The sequence below is a fragment of the Xiphophorus couchianus genome, chromosome 20 (genome assembly GCF_001444195.1).
Source record: "Xiphophorus couchianus chromosome 20, X_couchianus-1.0, whole genome shotgun sequence".
Lineage (NCBI taxonomy): Eukaryota > Metazoa > Chordata > Actinopteri > Cyprinodontiformes > Poeciliidae > Xiphophorus > Xiphophorus couchianus.
Window position 1 is genome coordinate 8970818 of NC_040247.1, and position 20438 is coordinate 8991255.

A 20438-nucleotide genomic window follows, 5' to 3' on the forward strand; every position below is an offset into this window, starting at 1 on the left:
ATTACAATACTGAATTATCTTGCAGCAAATATGTAAATAAAGACTGCATGGTGAAACAGTTGGTAGCACTGTTGCCTTGCCGTAACAAAGTCCTGGGTTTGAAGTCTTTCTTCTTAGAGTTTGCATGTCCTTTCTGTGTGTACAGGGGTTCTCTCTGGGTACTCCTGCGTCCTCTCACAGTGTAAGAACATGACTGTCAGCTTAATTGGTCTTTCTAAATTTTTAAACTACATACCATAAACAAAAACATAATAATAAAAAAAATCCTAATTTAAATGATCATGTTTATTTATGTTTAATGTTTTAAGATCCAGATTAAAGCAGTTTATTGCTGCACCAAAAGTGGATTCTGTAATAAGCTATAATAGAAAAAAATCAGTTTTAATAATTTTTTGGAAGCATTGGTATATTTCACAAATTATCATCAGACCTTCAATTTTTACATCATTATATTAAACACGTCTCAAAAATAGCACACCTATGGTGTCAACAGGTATGTAAATGTGCATAACAAGACTTCACAAACCTAAAAAAAGTAAAATAAATTAAAGATGTTTGGTTCTCTTCACTTAACACAAACTCCTTTTCCTTAAGTCTCAGTGTACTGTAACCTTCGGAAACATTTCACACGAGCCAGACTACTAACGTAGCTCAATGTTCTTTTGTCAGATGGGTGAGTCTGTGTATTTTGCAAAGTGAAACTGTAAAAATGGCACACAACTGCGCAAAGGGGAGTGTCATGTTGTGGCTTGTTTTTGGTACTGCATGACCTGAAAGCCTTAGCAACAATCAAGGAAAACCAGCGCCCTTTCTTAATGTATCCAAGACATTTCTGGCAAGGGAGGAGCTAAGGTCTATATAATGGGAGAAAGCCTCTGCAGCAGCACATTGCATTGTTTCGAGACAAACAGACACATGGAAGGTGAGATTTGTCTGAAAAAAAAGCTCTCTCACTATTTCTCTTTTATTTCTGTTTTCAGGCTTCATTTATGGTGGTCATTAACTGACTTTTGTGGTTTTTGTTGCAGACTTTGGCATTCAGCATGTCAACCTGGAACTGTCTGAAAACCTGGAGCGACACAGGACGGATGGCTTCAGAAACTCTAAAGGACTGGTGGTGCGAAGAGGGACCCCATTTAATATCAGCGTCAAGCTAAAGGGTCGACTCTTCAACCCCCAGACGGATTCTCTGAGGATTAAAGTTACACTAGGTATTACTAGACTTATATTATAGACACTGAGTAAAAATCTGCTTTTGCAACAAGTTGGTAAAAACATAAAAAAAAAATCTTTCTGTGCTTTTATTTATCATTATTTTTTACTTTTTCTTTCTCAGGTCGTCTTTACGCAGTGATGCCAGTCACTTTCTCCGAAAAGCACCCGTCCACCCGCTGGAACGCCTACATCGACCCAAGCAACCTGAACCACCAGGAACTCTCCATCACCGTCTCCTCTCCTGCTTCTGCCCCAGTGGGATGCTACAAATTTCAGCTGTATGTGTTCACTCAAGATGTCCGGAAGAGTTTTGTGGTGGGAGATTTCATCCTACTCTGCAACCCTTGGTGCTCTGGTGAGTAGAGGTCAAAAGAATTGCTGCATTCAGAGTTTAATTTGGTTTACTTTTTCCTTTTTGGAAAAGACTGAATATTTTTCTGGTGCTGATGTTACAGTTGTAGAAGGTCAATCAAAACGGAACTTGCTATTTTTTACAAACATGTCTTTCTGAATAAGGCTTTGAAGGTGGCTTCCAATCAGCCATTAGCTTTGATTTTACTATTGAATCAGAGTTCTAATTAAATATATATTAGCTTTTTGAAATGAATAAAATTAGTAATTTCAAAGACAAGCACAGATCGTTATGAGTCTTAAGAGCTTACTCATATTTATTCTGAATAAAAAAAGAGACAGATTAGGACTCTAATAAAAAGTTTTCTGTTTTTCAGAGGATGCAGCTTATATTCCATTTGAGGACCAGAGGGAGGAATATGTCCTGAGTGACTCTGGATTGCTCTTTATGGGGACCCCAAACAACCTTGTCTCAAGACCCTGGTCCTTTGATCTGGTATGTAAGCTCTTCCCACCTATCAGAACATATTTATAACAGATTTTGAGCTAACTCAGAAATGGAATGCCTTTCACTACAGCTTGTGTTAACAAGCTGCAACATTCAGGAGCCTATAAAGTCTAATTTTTTATTACTTTTTTTCCCCTTCTCTGCACAGTATGAGCCTGGGGTTTTGGAAGCTTGTCTGGATCTGCTCAAAGTCAGCCCCCAGCATCAAACAAACAGGAAGAAGGACTACATGAACAGATCCAACCCTGTCTACATCAGCCGCGTTGTTTCTGCCATGGTGAGTGTAAACAGACCTCAGAAACAACACGGCAAAAAGTACAAAATAGGAACAAATCCCATCCAAACAGTGTCTCTTCTCACAGCTCGGTTTTATTATCCTAGCAGTGGAAAATAAAAAAAAAAACCCAACAGGTTTTATTATCACCTGGTTTTATTATAATTTGCATGATAAAACCAGGTGTGTGCAGAACTGAGACATTGTGTTTCTTGCAAAGAGTCACACATATCTTGGCAAGATCTCAGTTCAAAAGCGTCATAAGACACAGCACACTGTAATTATGGCTTTCATCAAGCCGCCACTGTCAGTCAAATTATCTTAGAACATTCTGTATGTCATTTCCACATTTGCTCATCGCTTTCAGGGGGTAAAGAGTCAGGTTGGCAATAAAAAATTATCTTGTGTTTTGACTTTAGATTAACTCTGAGGATGATCGTGGTGTGCTGAAAGGGAAATGGACTGGCGACTTCAAACAGGGTGTCAGTCCCTCAAAGTGGACAGGAAGTGGGGACATCTTGAGACTGTGGGTTAAGTCTGGTTACAGCCCAGTCAAGTACGGACAGTGCTGGGTGTTTGCAGCAGTCATGTGCACAGGTAATTATAGCCAATTGATAAAAAAGGACCTTCATATATTTTGTCTATGGACAAGAATGTTAAAATATTTTTGCCTGTCTGTAAATGTCTATGTTTTTATTACATCTTTCAGTCATGAGAGTTCTCGGCATTCCTTGCCGTGTCGTCACAAACTACAACTCCGCTCACGACACCAATGCCAACCTGGTGATTGAAGAGTACTACAGCGAAACAGGACAGAAGCTGAACCGCAGCAATGACAGCATATGGTCAGTTGTGATCAACATCTGGATATGTGTAAAAGTCCTTTCTCATCTTTCTACATTTTTTAATTAACCACCATAATGTTGGACCTTTTGAATAGGAACTTTCACGTGTGGGTGGAGTGCTGGATGAGTCGCAGTGATCTTGGGCCAGAGATGGATGGCTGGCAAGTTCTTGACCCAACCCCACAGGAAAGGAGTGGAGGTGTGTGAGAAGTTTTGCTTTTTTTTTTTTTTTTATTTCTTTTTCTGTGTTAAGGCTTTTCGAACTTTTACTTGAACTTTTCTTTCTTATCTTCCCTGTACAGGAGTGTTTTGCTGCGGACCAGCTCCAGTCAAAGGAATCAAGAATCAGCGTACAGACCTGATTTATGACATCCCATTTGTCTATGCTGAAGTGAACGCTGATGTGCACACGATCATCTTGTCCAGTCATGACCAGGTGGTCGGCTTCAGCAAAGACACAGAGAAAATTGGATCCCTAATCTGCACAAAAGCCATCGGCTATCCTAGAGTGCAGAACATTACAGGAGACTACAAATGGATAAAAAGTAGGAATCCCAAACAAAACTTACAAGTACATTTCCACCGAAGCTAATCTTGTGAAATAGAATGATTCTAATCTACCTCTTTATTGCACTCTTTTACAAAACAGGTCCTACATCAACACTTTCATCAAAAAGCTCCACAATTTCAAATGACTCAACCCTACGCAGAGGTACATTTTAATTCTAGAGATTTCATTAGAGCTTAAAGTTAATTCTTTGAGGACAACATCTCAATTCACACTGGTTTTCTTCATTTTTTAGCTACTGCATCCAAGGGAGTGATGGTCTTCTTGACACTGGCTAAACATCCTGTTGCGGGGGAACCTGTCGTCTGCCTGGTGAAAATTATGAACAAGCAGAAAATACCCAAGATGATGAAAGTACATTTGAATGCTCAGGCAAAAGAGTACAACCACAGCCCCTCCGAAACCTTCTGGGACAAACACGGTGTCATCCAGCTGGCACCAATGGAAGGTAAATAGTCTACTCATCCCATTTACATATCTGTCCTTTTGGACTTGTTTTTTCTTTTGTCATCACAAAAAAAAAAAATAATAAATTGTCTATTGGCCCCTAAAATTGTACTTAAGTTTCATAATCAAAGTTGTAAAAATAAAATTAAAGAATAAAAAGTTGGTTTTTTTTACTGAAGAACAGCTCTATTTCCCAGCTCATCTCAAAGCTCTAAATTGGCTTCATATTTACCTTGTGAACAGTATCAAAATCTGATTATCACTACATGTTGTTCAACATTGTGCAAACCACATCCCTAATCTATTGTAGATAGATTTGCTGGTTATTTTTTATACACCCTCTTATTATTTCTTTGGCTTCTCCCTGTTTCCAGTTAAAGTCATCCAGGAGCATATCCTTCCAGCGCAGTATGAACACGTTGAGGGAGACAACCTCATCAACCTGGCAGTTGTCCTGGAGGACATGTCCACCAGTGAACGGGTGCTTGCCTCTGAGGAGTTCAACATTGCCAGCTCAGGCCTCACTATCCAGGTATTTATAATGTTCCCATCAAACATTTTGGCTTTTTAAAACCCTGAAGTTGCAGAGTACATTTTTGGTGAATTTTCTGAGTTTACCTACTGTTTATTTTCATGCAGGTTGCAGAGGAAAACGCCATTGTGCCAAACAAAGAGCTCACTGCCTTCGTGACTTTCACCAACCCGTTTTCTCACCCAGTCAGTGGATTATTGACTGTAGCTGGGGCCGGGCTAATTGCTGGCAAAGAGCAGTTCAGGTAGGATTCTGGTTTTGTTATTTTTAATGACTTGGTCATGTGGTGGGCTGCACAGTGGCGCAGTTGGTAGCACTGTTGCCTTGCAGCAAGAAGGTCCTGGGTTCGATTCCCGGCCGGGGTCTTTCTGCATGGAGTTTGCATGTTCTCCCTGTGCATGCGTGGGTTCTCTCCGGGTACTCCGGCTTCCTCCCACAGTCCAAAAACATGACTGTTAGGTTAATTGGTCTATCTAAGTTCTCCCTAGGTGTGTGTGTGTGTGAATGGTTGTTTGTCCTGTATGTCTTTGTGTTGCCCTGCGACAGTCTGGCGACCTGTCCAGGGTGTACCCCGCCTCCCGCCTGGAACGTAGCTGGAGGTAGGCACCAGCAACCCTCCCGACCCCATTAGGGACAAGGGTGAACAGACAATGGATGGATGGATGGATGGATGGTCATGTGGTGAATGCTTAACCTCATATGTCTGGCAGTACATTATAATATTAACAAAGGAGAGAATGTCGCACAAAGGAGTGTCATTGAAAACTACATTACAGAACTGCGTGTCTATTCTGAAGGAATGTGGGTGTGACTGATGTTTGAAAGAAGTCATAGAGAACAATATGCCAAAAATAAAAGAACCAAGCATTTAAACCTTCTGGTTTCAAACCTTTGCAAGCCATGTATTTAATATGGTGTTTCTTGTCTCTCTGCAGGATGCCCTCACTTCGTCCAGGAGGAAAAGCAACCCAGTCCATAACCTTAAACCCAAGCATGGCAGGTGAAAAGATGCTGCAAGCCAGTTTGTCGCTTTCAGACACTAGCATCACAATCAGAAGCTTCAAGATGGTCTCTGTAAACAGTATTTAGCTTGTGCAAAGCTTCCCACTTGTTTGTGTATTATAGTGAGTGAAAAAGATGTAAATATAATTTATTTTACTATTTATTTTTTGCTATTTCTGTATTTGTGGAATGCTAATAATGGTGTGTGAAAAATTCTTTTACACGTAGAACTTTGAAGTGAGATTTTTGTGACATTTGATTTATTTGAATAAAGAAATTATATGAAATATATGCAACATGTATTATATTTCTTCTGAAAACCTTACACTAAAACAGTATGCAGACATTTGTAGTTCCCCTGCTGTAACAATTTTTTTTCCCTAAAGAGGGAGACATTTCCTAAATTAATAAACTGGTCATTAAGTACAAGGCCAGTAATGCTTGTAATCTGGATTGCAACAATTAACATTTGGTGTTGTGATCTTTACCATCTTTATACACATTATTAACATTTCTAGAACATTGTCATAAAAGTTTTTTCTTGCTATTAAAAGAATAATCTGACATTTAAAATGCAGAATTTTAAAATGTTTCCAGTCTGCTAGAAAACTTTAAGCCAAAGTAGGATATCATACAAATCTATAAAATACTGAATGTTATTTAGTAATACTTATTCCACTTTTTGTGCAACCCATCTTGTAATAAAACACGTTAGTTAGAAATCTCAATTTCATAATTATTCCTATTTATCTAATATGAACATGTTTAATTGTATTAGAAATAAAACACAATTAAATGCTGAAACCACACATTTACATACACTACAGAAAATATGTAACTTTTATCACCTTTTCTGGTTTTGCTTTGTTAGAATTACTGTAAAATAACAAAATGCCAGATTCATGAGTGAGATTTCTTTTTTTTTTTGGAAAGTTTGTTTCCATGTTTTTGCACCATGTTCATCTCTGGAACACACTAATTTTATTTTGAAGTTTGAAATAGAAACAACTTTGATAATCCTAAATAGATTATTAACAGAGTATCTTTTAATTTAAAAAAAATCTCTTTTTTACACAGAGCATGCAAATATCTTATTTTAACTGTATATACAAATACGTCTAGTAAAAGTGGAATTTTTCTTGCCAGTCATCTCAGAACATGAAACAGCCATTTTACAAATAGAATAAAATATCTCAAGCTTCTATTATCTTTTGTACTATTTTAATGATTACGGTACAAGTAAAGAAAACCCAAAATGCTGCATCTCAGAATATTAGAATATTGCATCAGACAAATTAAAACTGGATGTTTAAATATGAATGCTAAAATGCATAGATACAGAACGCTGTGAGCAAACAGTGTCTTCAGCAATGACCTTTGGTGGTTTATCGTCCTTTTGAAAGGTGTCAATGACTGTCTTCTGGACATCTGTCTGGTCAGCAGTCCTCCCCATGATTGTGTACTGACCCAGAGTTAAGACTTTAAGGGCCAGAAAACCTTTGCAGGTGTTTTAAGTTAATTAGTTGATTGTGGTGTGACGCCACACTTTTCCAATAATGTCCCTTTTCACAGTAATCAAATTTTCTGAGACACTGAAATTTGGGTTTTCATTATCTGCAAGTCATAATCATCAAAAGTACAAGATGAATCTATATAATATGAACGTCACTTTCTGAGATGACTGGGATGGGATATTACACTTTTATTCAATATTGTACTTTTTTCAGATGTACTTGTATTTTGAATGGCGTTAAACATATTGTGCTTTGAACATAACCAGAATAAGCTAAGTTGTTCAGTTGTCAGTCAGAACTTTAAAAAATGAAAACTAGAACAAAGCTGTGATTAATGCATTTCTACTTTGCATAAATTTAATAAAAAATGTAATTTACACCAGTATCAATAATTTTTCTATATCTATCACTTATTGCTTTGTTTATTCCTTGATAGAGCAGCTTTGTGGAAAAAAGATGAAATTCCAACTCTATGATCCCCCCAAAATGCAATTAATTTATTTTTTTTAATCATTTCTACTTAAACTGTCAGAAGAAATGGACAATAAGGCATTATATACAAACCACGACTAAGCTCACAGGCTTTGTAATCAGCACATGCACAATCATAGCCATAACAGTTTATCTACATTACAAACAGGTTAATGGGAAATTAAAGCAGAAAGGAAATCAATTTACAACCCAGAATCAAATGTAAGTTGTCAACCAGCAGTCTAAAATACAGCATCTGCATGGCAACATCTTACAAGACATTTTTACAAGAACACAGCTCTAGCCTCAGTAAATGATTTTGTTTACACACACATACAAACTGTCATACTAACTTACTGTGTTGCAAATTTAAACCCATAATAAATAACCATCATTCTGGTGACAAATTGTAGACCATGTCTAAATATAAGAAAAACTATGATTTAACATGACATGACACGAACTAGCAACAATTTTAGTGGAAGTAAGCAGTTGTGTATTGCATAAAGTTTTCTTGGTCTAAAAATAGTATTGTCCAGAGGAATGATCTCTCCACATAGCAGGACAAGCTTGAAGAATCTAAACATTTCATCTATGTTGATTCTAATATTGAGTTCATTAAACAGAAAGTTAGAATTTGCATTCAGTGCAACAATTGGGACACAATTCCAAGAACTTGAGATGAAGTCAAAAAAAGAAAAAAAAAGTTGCTTTTCATATTTTGTTTAATACTTGCTGTACTAACCATGGTTCCCTGGGATTAGTTAAACTTTGGTCCCTTTTTTCTTCCACACAGTTTGATTGAAGCCCTTTTGACTTCATGTTTCCGTCCATTTATGCACTATGCTTCAAACTCTTCACTCTTCCACATGCCTGCTGTTAATGTCTCTGCTGCGGTGCTCAGCAATATTGACTCCACATTAGTCCCAACAGGCTGGTTCACAAATGCACTCAGAAATTAAAGAGCACAGATGTTGATAGCTGCTGCCCTCTAGAGGTAGTCCATCTCCAGTGCATGGCTCAAAGCCTCCAGATCTGCCCGACAAGACACCCTCCAGAATGGCATGTTCTTCTATTTACACAAACAAAACAGATTATTAGTGTGTAAAATTACAGCAGATGTCTCTTAGTAGTAAGTGATACTTCTGCAAATGCAGAGGAGTTGTTAAATATATAATATAGGTAGGGTAGGCCTTTGGACCACCCAAAGTTGGAAATATGCTGTCTGACTGATATCAATTCCTTATAACATTTTAACATCTTATTGTTAATATAAAAATCAGTCACAACAGCTTTGCAAACAGAGATTCTCATAGTGTACCAGATTTTATGAGGACCATTTTTCAGCAGTCAGACATAAAACAACAGACTGGATTATATGTACCTTTTTGGCTACGGTCTCCTCTTCGGCTCCATCTCCTATTACCACATAGACCGCTCTGCGACCAAACCTCTGAGATACACGCTCAAAGCAGCTCTCCTTTCCTTTAAAGAGGAAACATACATACATGTATCAAATAACAAAACTAAGTCTTTGAATAAAACAAAACAAAAAAGAAACTAATTTAGACTTAAAATATAGACGGTGTTACATCAACACATCTGTCTTGTCTTAGGGTAGTCGTTCCCAATCTCTTTTCCTGAGAGTTCTCCATCTTGAGGGTGGTGGGCATGGGGAGGGGCTCTTAGGAGAAATATGCTTCAGAATAATTTTTTATGTCTTCAGAACCGCGCTTCCTTTGAGAAGCAGGTTCTGGGTAAACTCAATAAAACAAGGGCTAATGTCCTCTCAGATCATGTTACAAATTAACGCAAAAAGTTGCTTGTGTGACATAATTTTATAACTTTTAACTTTTCTCTTCTGCAGTGTCTGACTCAGGATGCAGTATCTGTCATTCACTATGACTCACTATTTGCTCTGTTCTCAACCATAATAACCAGATATCTACATCATCTCAGTGTGTTGTAAATTTTAATATGCTAACAGTCTTTTTGGCATTGAAGCGCAGGCACTCCCAGAGCTTTCCAGGACCCCACTTAGGGATGCTGCTTCCCCCCTATGTTGGGAATCACTGCCTTAGGACATTGTTCTGCCCCCAAAAATGTTCCTCACCTGTCTTTGTTGCACTGTAAATGTTCTCTATTGGGAAGGCTGAGCCAAGACCGTAGAGTAACACCTTGGAGAGAGCAGGGATAAGTTGGGTGGTGGTCACCAACACATTCACACAGTTAGGCCTGAGGAAAGAATGGTGACAGTATTATAAAATGTCACATTTAGCAGTGATTCCTTACATTTCATATTGTAAGATTTATAAAATCAAAAACATCCCCCATTGGTGGAGCAGGAAAGGCTAACCTGGAGTTGATTAGAGCCAGGGCTTTTAGTGCTTGAGTCAGCCACAGGTCAGTGAGGACTTCCATCTCTCTCCTCAGCTGTAACCATTCCTCTCGCTTGGGACTGGCCAGCAGTCCTGAAAAACATGTCCAGTACAGCTTGAAACATATCTGCATGTATATACTGTATATTGCCTATAAAGTTGGAGTAATTTTCCTTTCAGACACTTAAAGTTGAATTGTCAATGTAAAATGTTAGAAACAGACTGAAGCAACAAATGTTTTAGAAGAAAAAGGACATTGATAAGCCTTCTGAAAAAGTTGAAATCACATAAAGTATTTTCTGTTCTGCACTGTTTCCAGCAAATATCCAAGGGTTACTTTTAAGCTCTACTATAATGACCACAGTGAATCTGATTACACATTTCATGTTATTAGTAATCTTTTTTTCATAGTGGAACTGCAAATCTTACTTAATATATTACATTGTGTTAATCTTTTCTCTTTTAATGTGTTGGAAAATCAAACACCAGGTAATTTTGAAGATAATTTAAATTACTACAACAGGTAGAAACACATGCTCACAAAGGTATCAAACAAAATGAGAGCATGACGGACCTCCAACATTATTTTTGTAAGTGTTGTAGATCTCCTTGACTCTGCGGTATCGGAAAGCCAGTTTCCTCATCCAGTCCACCCCTCCGTGGACCCCTGACCCCAGGCACAAAGATCCTGCTCCTGCTGGGCTCTGGAAGCCATCCGACCCAAAGTTGTAAGTGCTGCAGGTTTTCAATAAAGGGAACCGTCAGATCATCAAAAAAACAAACAAACAAACAAAAAAAACAATTCAAAAATACATTTTAGTTCACACACTTTTACTCGTTTCGCTTTTATTAATTTGTTAAGGTGAGTCCCTTTGAAATACTTCCATTCATTAAAGTTTTGTCAGTAGTGGTGATAAAATATGGTAGTCATTTGTCAATTTTAAGGAAGCATATATTACAAAGTAACTGGACATCTGTCAGGGTCAAGAGGTTACCTTTAAAATTGAAACGAGACCATCAATGAACGTTTGTCAGAAAAAAATATTATATGCACTAAATATTAAAATTATAAAATAAAAAAAAATAGCCATGTTTAATCAATTTTTTTAAAAAAACCATTGTTTTTGTATGTCATTAAACTGAAATAACCTTTTTTTTTTAAAAAGTGTCTCAAGTCGACATTTGTTGTGAATTGGCGCTATATAAATAAATTTAATTATTTTGCTTAGTCTGTTTTTCAAATTACTTACAAAAGTGCCCTGAAGTATTTACACATGATTATGTTGTTTAAAGAAAAAAATATTTTGATGAGAAATTACAGTGTTGGATAATCATGTGACATACTATACTGATAAGGAAGTACAATATACAAGTCACGGACAAGCTTGCAAATTTGAATACACATATTTACACAACCTATTCCTCGCTTCATCTCCTTTGTGGATTGTTGTTTTTTCACCTGGTGTATCTGGTTCACATGCCGCAAAGAAACTGGCAGTGTCCCACATCGAATCTCTTCAGGAAAACAAAAGAAATTTTACCTCAGGTCCTGTCCATTGTCATCTGATGCCACGTCATCAATATGAACCTGGTCACATTCCTGGGAAATAAGAACGAGAGCAGACATGTCAAGAGATCCATTTCAGAGTGTGTGACACGTCAAAGTTAAACAGATATTATCGTGGCAAAATAATGGTGTATCAGGCATAAACGTTTAAACACAGACATTAAAACCCATAATACAACCAATCAGTGTAGGTATTAAAACCAGTCCATTACTTTATTTTCTTACTGTCTTTGAGTTAAGATTGGTATGAAAGCAAAGCCACAAAAAGCAAACACTGCACAAGAAATGTCATATAACAAAGGCATATGAGAGCAAACGTCTGCTAAAAAATAATTTTTATGATATTGTCCAGAGTCCAACTTAAAGATCACAAAACCATCTTTCTTTCACATTCTGAAACGCTGCATACCTTGAATTTCTGAAACCTATACAATATACAGAATCCATGACTAGGTTGTAATTGTTATGAAATGACCCAGGACAGACAGGCTCTCCTATCACATTTCAGTCACCCAGACAGAGACACTACCTCATCCTCATTACGTTATTGCAGTTCTTGGTTCCCACTGGCTAGTCGCCATATCCCACTCAGGTGGTGTTGGCTTTATCAGAAAAGTTACTGGTGACCATTAAATGTAAATGACCACTGCAGTTTTGAATATGAACTAAGACTTAGAGAGAAAAAAAAAAATCTTAGTTCTTGATTAAAAGGACAATAGTAGCCATAGCTACTATTGTAAAGCTAGTACATAGTGTAGATAACCTTATAACAAAAAAGATTAACTTTATATCTTGTCTTGGGCTTAAGACTTGTCTTTGTTTTTCAGGATTACTATAATCATTATATTTAGTTGTTTTTTGTTTGTCTTCTATAATTTATAGTCACAAATAAATACACATTTTTTGTAGACGTTGATCTGTAACTACAGCAAAAGGGGTTTAATATAGTATTAAATCAAGTAGCCTGAATAGTGTTGCACTTTTCAAAATTGTATTTGTGAAAAACTATGAGCTACTATGAGCTATTAAATAAATCTTAAATAGAATACAATAAAGTGCATGAGATGTCAAAATAAATAAAATATTTAAAGATTCTGAATATGTTTGGGAAGATATTTTACCAATTTCTAATTCATACCAGAAATTCAGATTTTTAATGTCATTCTTTATCAAACAGTGAACTATACACATGTGACACCTGCGGCACTGTTGACACAAGTAAGTATATAATTGGATAATTGCCCCACTTGACAGCAGGAGCTGTTAGCCAGCTCCAAAGTACTGCTCAGGAGATTTACTCAGCCCCAACTATAAAAGAAGGAATGAAAACTGGGTTTGGAAACGGATTTGTTGGCTCCTTTCACTCTTCCACATTGCTTCTCCTCGTTTGACTAATTTTCCTCTTGGATGCCCAGACACACACCTGTAATTATGACGCAAAGTGTTCTTGTTCCCTTTGTCTGAGTCCCTCTTTAATCTTTTCCATTTTGTCAGAACAAGGGAGAGGAATGTGTTGAAAAACACATTTAGTGTTGAGTCTTTAGCATGTCCTAAAACAAATTTTTTTTATTTTGTTTGAGTCATTGCTTTGTGTTAATGCCTAGTTGCCTATATTAAATTAGTTGCACTTTAAGTAGGTATATTAGGTCTATTTGTGGGACAGTCTTTTGAGCAAATATGTCCAAATTATATTCTGGTTATATTGTTAATCCAGAGGTGTAAATTGTTTTGGAAAAATACTGTGAAAAAGAAATAAAAAACAAGATAGATGTGTAGAAGGATTTTCTTTTAAATCCATAAAAATACATTGCTACATTAAAACTTTTTCAAGCATTTAGTAAGAAAAGATTTTATGAAGAGTTTAATAAGTTCTTAACATGGCTTTTTCTAGCGCACTGGAAAAAAATTTGACAGTTAAAAAACTGTGAGATCTACTGTACACTGAACCTAATTTGAGGGTGGATAAGAAAGATTTTTGACTCAAGAAGGGCGGGCGTTTGCTGCTTAGTTTGCTTTGGATGAGAAAAAAAAATCTGCAACTTTCTCAGTTTTGAATTGTTCTTCATCTGTTTCTGATTTGCTTAACTTTTAGAACTCACCTCCAGGTCATTGAAAAAGAGTCTTGAGTCAGCTAGATTGAAGATCATTTCTTCCATCCACAAACCCAGAGACACTGCCTTTGATGAGTCCTGTTCAACAGACAAAAGGGGAAAAATTAATACTCCTGATATATAATCCTTCTATAAATCCTAGCATAATCTCATTGGGAAGACAGAAATTTCTTCCTTAAACCAAAATGATACTTTTTGTGTCACAATACATAGCATATATTACCTAAAAGAAATGTCTTATGGTGAGCTTTATTTATGTATTTATGTATTGTGATATGTTTTGTAAAAAAAATAAATAAATAAATAATAGGGGTTTGGAAACTACAAACATGCTTTGACCTTCTATGATAGTAGCAAAATAAGGATGTCAAATAAGCAGTTTACAAACTTTTAAATTATGTAAATAAGGTGAAAAAATCATAACTTGACTGTGAGATTGTTTGTCTAAGATATGTAAATAAATGTTCAGTTAAACTGAATTAGCAAACAGCATTACTCCTGCCATCATGTCAGTGTAGCCGCCTGTCTGTCTCTATTAACTTCCTGCTCATCAACTACACTGACAAACAGGTTTCAGGGGGAGAGAAGTGTCAATATTTTACTGTCAGTCATATCACCTGAAAACTTTTTCATTACTATTGATTTTCCGCTTTAGCTTTGTCTAGCAGACAGATAGTATTTATTTTCTCTTGTATCTGTTGGAACGCTTTCTCTGTGAGGGGCCGTTTAGGACAAAATTTACGTTTTGTCTCTCACACACTACCAAAAGGTCTCGCATACTCCAAAAAAATAGCCACGCACACTCCAAAAAATTACGTTTTGTCTCTCACACACTACCAAAAACTCTCGCATACTCCAAAAAAGTAGCCACGCACACTCCAAAAAATTACGTTTTGTCTCTCACACACTACCAAAAAGTCTCGCATACTCCAAAAAAGTAGCCACGCACACTCCAAAAAATTACGTTTTGTCTCTCACACACTACCAAAAACTCTAAATGAATCTGATTGATTGATTAAAAATAGCAAAATTGCTGTAGTACAATCTGTCCACTGGGTGCCAGTATTACAGGAATTATTAACCGGCGCCAACTAGTGCCGAAGAAGAAAGAGTTTGCTATACCGAACATGGCTAACTCTAATTGTTTAAAATGGCAGCTGCCTGACCAATTCTCTCTCGTTTCGAATTAGAGTTAGCCACCCAGTGGACAGATTGTACTACAGCAATTTTGCTATTTTTAATCAATCAATCAGATTCATTTATTTCTATAGCACATTTAATCTACAAGAAAGTTAAACGTTCTATATATATTTAAAAGCACAAATATACTAAGTAATAGAACATACAGTGAGTCAACAATCGAAACTTATAGTTTAGGATCTACGCATGCGCAGTTTGATCCAAAAATTATGCCCCGCCTCTTCCGTGACAACTCTCACACATTCAAAAAGAGTCTCGCTCTCACACATACATAAAACGAGTCTTAGTACTGTGTGTGTGTTCAACTTTAGTCTTGTGTATGTGAGAGATAAACGTCTGTGTGTGTGCGTGTGCGAGCTGTTAGCAGTGTATGTGAGCGAGAAAGTTAACGTTTGTGTGTATGTGCGCGAGCTGGTAGTAGTGTATGTGCGCGAGCTGGTAGTAGTGTATGTGCGCGAGCTGGTAGTAGTGTATGTGCGCGAGCTGGTAGTAGTGTATGTGAGCGAGAAAGTTAACGTTTGTGAATGTGTGTGTGACATTTTAGTAGTGTGTGTATACGCAATTTGAGTATTTTTTGAATGTGCGTGAGTAATTTTTGAGTGTGCGTGGCTATTTTTTTTGAGTATGCGTGAGTTTTTGGTAGTGTGTGAGAGACAAAATGTAATTTTTTTGAGTATGCGAGACTTTTTGGTAGTGTGTGAGAGACAAAACGTAATTTTTTGGAGTGTGCGTGGCTACCTTTTTGGAGTATGCGAGACGTTTTGGTAGTGTGTGAGAGACAAAACGTAATTTTTTGGAGTGTGCGTGGCTATTTTTTTGGAGTATGCGTGAGTTTTTGGTAGTGTGTGAGAGACAAAATGTAATTTTTTTGAGTATGCGAGACTTTTTGGTAGTGTGTGAGAGACAAAACGTAATTTTTTGGAGTGTGCGTGGCTACCTTTTTGGAGTATGCGAGACGTTTTGGTAGTGTGTGAGAGACAAAACGTAATTTTTTGGAGTGTGCGTGGCTATTTTTTTGGAGTATGCGAGACCTTTTGGTAGTGTGTGAGAGACAAAACGTAAATTTTGTCCTAAACGGCCCCTCATATTTCTCTGTCCACTAAAATGTTTTAATCTACTAAGTAAACATCAGATTAAGTTACAAAATAAAGAAAAAGGTGTTAGTTCTGTCTTTTCTATGAAAAGCTACGTAAGTGAAAATAGAAACATTTTTTACAGGCATAAACAGGGATTTTTCTAGTCTTGCCCACATTCATGCAATTCTACAGTAGGTACAACTCTAATGTAATGACAAAGGTTAAATGTAAATATACAGTGAGGTAAAAATAATCATTAGATATGTCTTGTTTTATCAATGTAATATATTTCTAATGAGGTATTAGAGCTGTCTGCAACAATCCATGTCATACACATTTAGAATAAGTCCATAAATTAAGAAATGCATCACAAAGTGGATTGACAAAGACAGTAAGTGCTGAACACTCAAAATAAGTAATGAAAGGCACAGAAAAACAAGGAAATTGCTGGAATTTTTCCGCACTGAGACGACAATCCGGGCCCCTATCAGTGCCATTTAACATAAACTAGTTAAGCCCCAGTTGTTAGACCATAACAATTCTTACCAGATAATCACTCAACATATTTTAGATATATTTATAAACTTTTAAAAGGTCTAGTGGTTACTATTTGGCAACAAGCCAAATATTTTAAAAACTTCCATTCACCATAAACCAGCTATGAACAAGTGCTCCTCACAAGATGACTTATTTACAGACATCAAAACTATAATGAGAAGAGCTGTTCAAGAGCCAACATCGACTTTCAGTGAGACTAAGACCTAGAAAAACAGGTCAAACCTTTCAGATAAAACAATAAGTAATTCAGTTGACTGCCGTGACCTTTATGCCTGTTAACTGCACAAGACTCCATTGCCAAAAAAAGCATGTTGAAGCTTGATTAAAGTTTGCTGCGAAACATTTGGAAAAGTCACTTTGGAGGAGGAATTGTACTGCACTTCAAAACTGCCATATCAACAGTGAAGTTTGCTGGTTTGAGTGCCATAGCGTAGGGCTGTTTCACAGCATAGTAAACAGGTAAGCCTTGTAAAATTGAAGGAAGAATTTAGAGGTGACCAGATACATTCTGAATCAGAAACTGAAGATGAAACAAGATGTGCAAATTCACATTTGCCAAGAAAGTAGACAGATTTTCCACGTATATCCCCTGCTATATCAAAGAAAGTAAAAACAATAAAAAAAAGTGGATCTAACATAGAGTAGTTAAGGTCACATCAGTTTACTTTATTATATGATAAAACAGCTTCAAAAATGTTTGAACATCTGCCCTCTAATCCTCATTTTGTTTGTTTTCCATACTGATGGCACAACACCAACTTCAGTTATTAGATTAATAAGCAAACAATTAATCCCTATCCACAGAAACCTATAAATCATAATCCAGAATCTGTCAGCATGGATGTGCTGTAATTCTATACTGCAAAAGCAGGTGTGTTAAGTTATGTGTGCCACATTGTTTTACTGGCAGCCCTGGCAGCGGGACAAGCCAGAAGGGAGAAGTGTCAGCCAAAGGTAAGCATCTCATTAAAGTATTTAGAGTGACAAGCCGGGGCTTTTTTCTGGTTTACAATTACAAGCCACAAGTAGGGTAAAAGATGACACAAACAGGGCAATTACAACACATCCCCCTCAGAAATGAATGTAATATAGAGCGACAGGGTGAAAAAAAGTTCAACAGGATCAATACTGAGACAGAGGAAGTTTTAGAAGAGGAAGAGGTCAAATATTTAACAAAGGTGGTTTTATGTTTGGATGAGAATTAAAGTCATAATTTATAATTGTCTAACTCTTCAAACAAGGCCTGCTACCCGAAGTCAGAATTGTTTTTTTCATTTATCATCATCATCATCATCATCATCATCATCATCATCATATTTTTACTCCAGACACCAAAAAGACCCATAGCAAAAGGATAAAACAAACAAAATAAGAAAAAGATAAAAAATAAACAAATAAATAAAAATAATACTCCTAAAACAGGGAAAGATACAAAAATCCCTTCACTTCTCACCACAAGTAGTTTGTCAATATGAAAGACAGCTGGGAGACTTGAATTCACATAGTGGAGGATAGGATGGGGTGTTGTATGATGAATGAGATAATAGATGAGATGATATTAAAGGTTCTCCAGTAACATTTGGCTCAACAAAAACAGCTGAAAACAGGCATCTTTCAGCCTGCCTCCCACGTATTTCCAAGAACAGGTCCCAGTTTTACCTTGAAAACCATCCATTTGTTCTCAAAATCTATTCACACTTATTCAGTCAGTGAAGTTATGAATAAGCAGAAACTGTATAAACTTGTCAAAAATGAATTAAACATGATATTGCTGTAAGATTAGAATGAATTTGGTGTTAATTATCGTTTTACAAGGTTTTAAAGAAGCCTCGGAGAACTGGGCTGTTTTCTCTGCTGTCACTCATTTAATTCCTCCGCTGCATGTCTGAGTTTTGATGTCAGAATCTGTCCAACAGAGCTCCCCTGGATCCAGCAGTGGGATGTTTGTGTGGTGGGAGGAATTTTTGGCACATGAGTCACATTTCAACACATCCGCAAGGCCCAACTAGCACTTTGCTTCTTCCTCACTCTGTCTCTCCAGACCCTTGCTGGGGCAGAGCAGAAAAGAAAAAGAAACATCGGCCTGCCAGGGAGCTTAAATGATCTGCAACACTGCTCTCAAACTCCCATCAGCCTTGTGTCAACCCGCAGGGGGACCGTGAGAATTCAAAACACGCCGCCTTTGCCAAAAACAAGAAATGCACCACTGTCCACCCCTTGTCAGCTGCCGGTCTCTTATGTAAAGGTCCTGCTGGCTGTCAATCACGCCGCGGGCTGTCAGTGTAGCCAAACAACCCCGCTGCATTATGAAAAGAAACAAGAGGGCAGAAGGCATAACATGGCCAGCGTGTGAAAATGTTCAGAGATGAAACCTAAAGGTTATGGACTTCAACCATTGTTCAAATAAGCAGGTGACTAGAGAGACAAAGGGAGTGTTTCGCAAAGTAGAACTCTGTGTTTACCGTGAAGAGTCTAAGCAAACAAACTGTCTGCTTGCTGTAATCACCTACTGTGGGGCTGGGATTTGTCACAGAGCATGACTCTTATGCTAGATGACAAAGTGACGGGTAGTCCTACCTTGCCAAACCGTGAGGAGAAAGTTCCAGTGAGGAGAGAATGGAAAATGATGATGGTTTCATCCAGATCCCAGATAAACACACGCTGAAGTGAAATAACAGATATGTTAACTGCATGGCAGTTTGTGTGTTGATGAAAGGGAGAAAGATAAATATTGTTTTTGAGAAATGCCAATAGTTTTGCTGTGAAAGCGGGTGTTTACCTCTATATCAGAGTCAAGAGGGGGAGCGGGTTCAATAACTCTTTTTCTTCCTCTCAACTTGCTGTCGGATCCCCTCCGTCCTGGGATTCCCTCTTCTTTACCCGGTGTTGGCGGACTGGGTGGTGGATTGTAATCTGCTAAATGAAAATAACCTTAAAATCTATAAGACTTTTTACACTTATTCCATATTTTTTTCTAACGGTTAGAATCTAATTAGTAGCCACATAAATAGTATTTGTTTTTAAGTATTACAATTATAACTGTTAGTTTTTATAACCTTGTTCGACAGACATGTCTAAATTTTTGCAGCAATTTTTTAAAGACTATGTTGACATGGTGATTTATTCAGAAAATGTTTTCTGAACATTTTCTGTCATGGTAAAACCACAAACTACAATGTATTTTATTGGTATATTATGTTAGAGCAACACCACATAATATACATAGAAATTACTCCTCCTTACTCCATGAACAATAATTGACATACATACTTTTACAACAGTGCTAGAGAAAAAGATTATCCAAAACTAACATCAATTACTTGCTTTTTCATAAGCAAAATCAGGATATTCTGCAATTATACTTACATTTAATTTCATATGGCAAGGACTTACAAAATGAAGTCCTTGTATTGTTGTGTTTTTATGATGTAAAGCATTTTAAAGTGCCTTGTTGCTGAAAGGTGCTATACCAATAAAACTTACTGTAATTTGATTTTTGATTTGACTTTTTTTGTCTTTTCAAAAGTAATTTACAACTTACACAAAAAAGTACATTTTGTGCTTCTAACCCTCTGTGCTGATGATATACACATTTATTGCTCAGTTAAGTACAACAATTAAACTGTCATCTCTATTTAAACGAATAACCAACAGGTGCATAAAAAGAATATTCATACACTCCTGCACAGTGCCAACCTGCAATCAGACAACAAGTCGGTGCTGATCTGTTCAGCATGGCCTCTGCAACATTTGAATTACTTCTGACCCTGCTTGAAATCAACATGTTTTTCTTGTGTTGACTGCTTTTGGTCTAATTAGAT

At 36.9% G+C, this 20438-nt stretch overlaps 2 protein-coding genes across 4 annotated transcripts in view; one reads left to right on the forward strand and one right to left on the reverse strand.

The window, feature by feature from the left end:
• Window positions 1–795: 795 nt before the first annotated feature.
• tgm5l (transglutaminase 5, like) lies at window positions 796–5869 on the forward strand. Of its 2 annotated transcripts, none has more exons than XM_028002983.1 (14): window positions 796–922; window positions 1029–1211; window positions 1337–1570; window positions 1944–2062; window positions 2223–2351; window positions 2768–2945; window positions 3058–3193; window positions 3289–3392; window positions 3496–3738; window positions 3843–3905; window positions 3997–4209; window positions 4583–4740; window positions 4848–4984; window positions 5676–5869. In XM_028002983.1, the coding sequence occupies exons 1-14, from the start codon at window positions 862–864 to the stop codon at window positions 5827–5829; spliced, it is 2112 nt and encodes a 703-aa protein (XP_027858784.1). In that variant the 5' UTR covers window positions 796–861; the 3' UTR covers window positions 5830–5869. The 2 variants fall into 2 exon arrangements, with proteins under 2 accessions (XP_027858784.1, XP_027858785.1); XM_028002984.1 differs by lacking the exon at window positions 5676–5869 and adding an exon at window positions 5414–5604 and having other exon boundaries at window positions 4848–5018.
• A 1726-nt stretch (window positions 5870–7595) lies between these two features.
• Window positions 7596–20438, reverse strand: part of eya2 (EYA transcriptional coactivator and phosphatase 2) — a 35164-nt gene continuing 22321 nt past the window's right edge. The window contains exons 7-15 of one of the 2 annotated variants that reach the window (XM_028002985.1): window positions 19397–19533; window positions 19195–19278; window positions 13772–13861; window positions 11647–11705; window positions 10680–10840; window positions 10084–10198; window positions 9841–9962; window positions 9112–9212; window positions 7596–8799 (exon numbers count right to left, since the gene is read on the reverse strand). In XM_028002985.1, coding sequence (XP_027858786.1) covers window positions 8719–8799; window positions 9112–9212; window positions 9841–9962; window positions 10084–10198; window positions 10680–10840; window positions 11647–11705; window positions 13772–13861; window positions 19195–19278; window positions 19397–19533 — 950 coding nt within the window. In that variant the 3' untranslated portion in view covers window positions 7596–8718. The remainder of the gene's footprint in view (window positions 8800–9111; window positions 9213–9840; window positions 9963–10083; window positions 10199–10679; window positions 10841–11646; window positions 11706–13771; window positions 13862–19194; window positions 19279–19396; window positions 19534–20438) is intronic. The other variant, XM_028002986.1, reaches the window with a different exon arrangement.

Coding starts and splice junctions, on each gene's coding strand:
- tgm5l (XM_028002983.1), top strand. CDS start 862: ATGGGAGAAAGCCTCTGCAGCAGCACATTGCATTGTTTCGAGACAAAC. Junction 1,212..1,336: donor GAGGATTAAAGTTACACTAG/GTATTACTAGAC, acceptor TTTCTTTCTCAG/GTCGTCTTTACGCAGTGATG. Junction 1,571..1,943: donor CTGCAACCCTTGGTGCTCTG/GTGAGTAGAGGT, acceptor TCTGTTTTTCAG/AGGATGCAGCTTATATTCCA.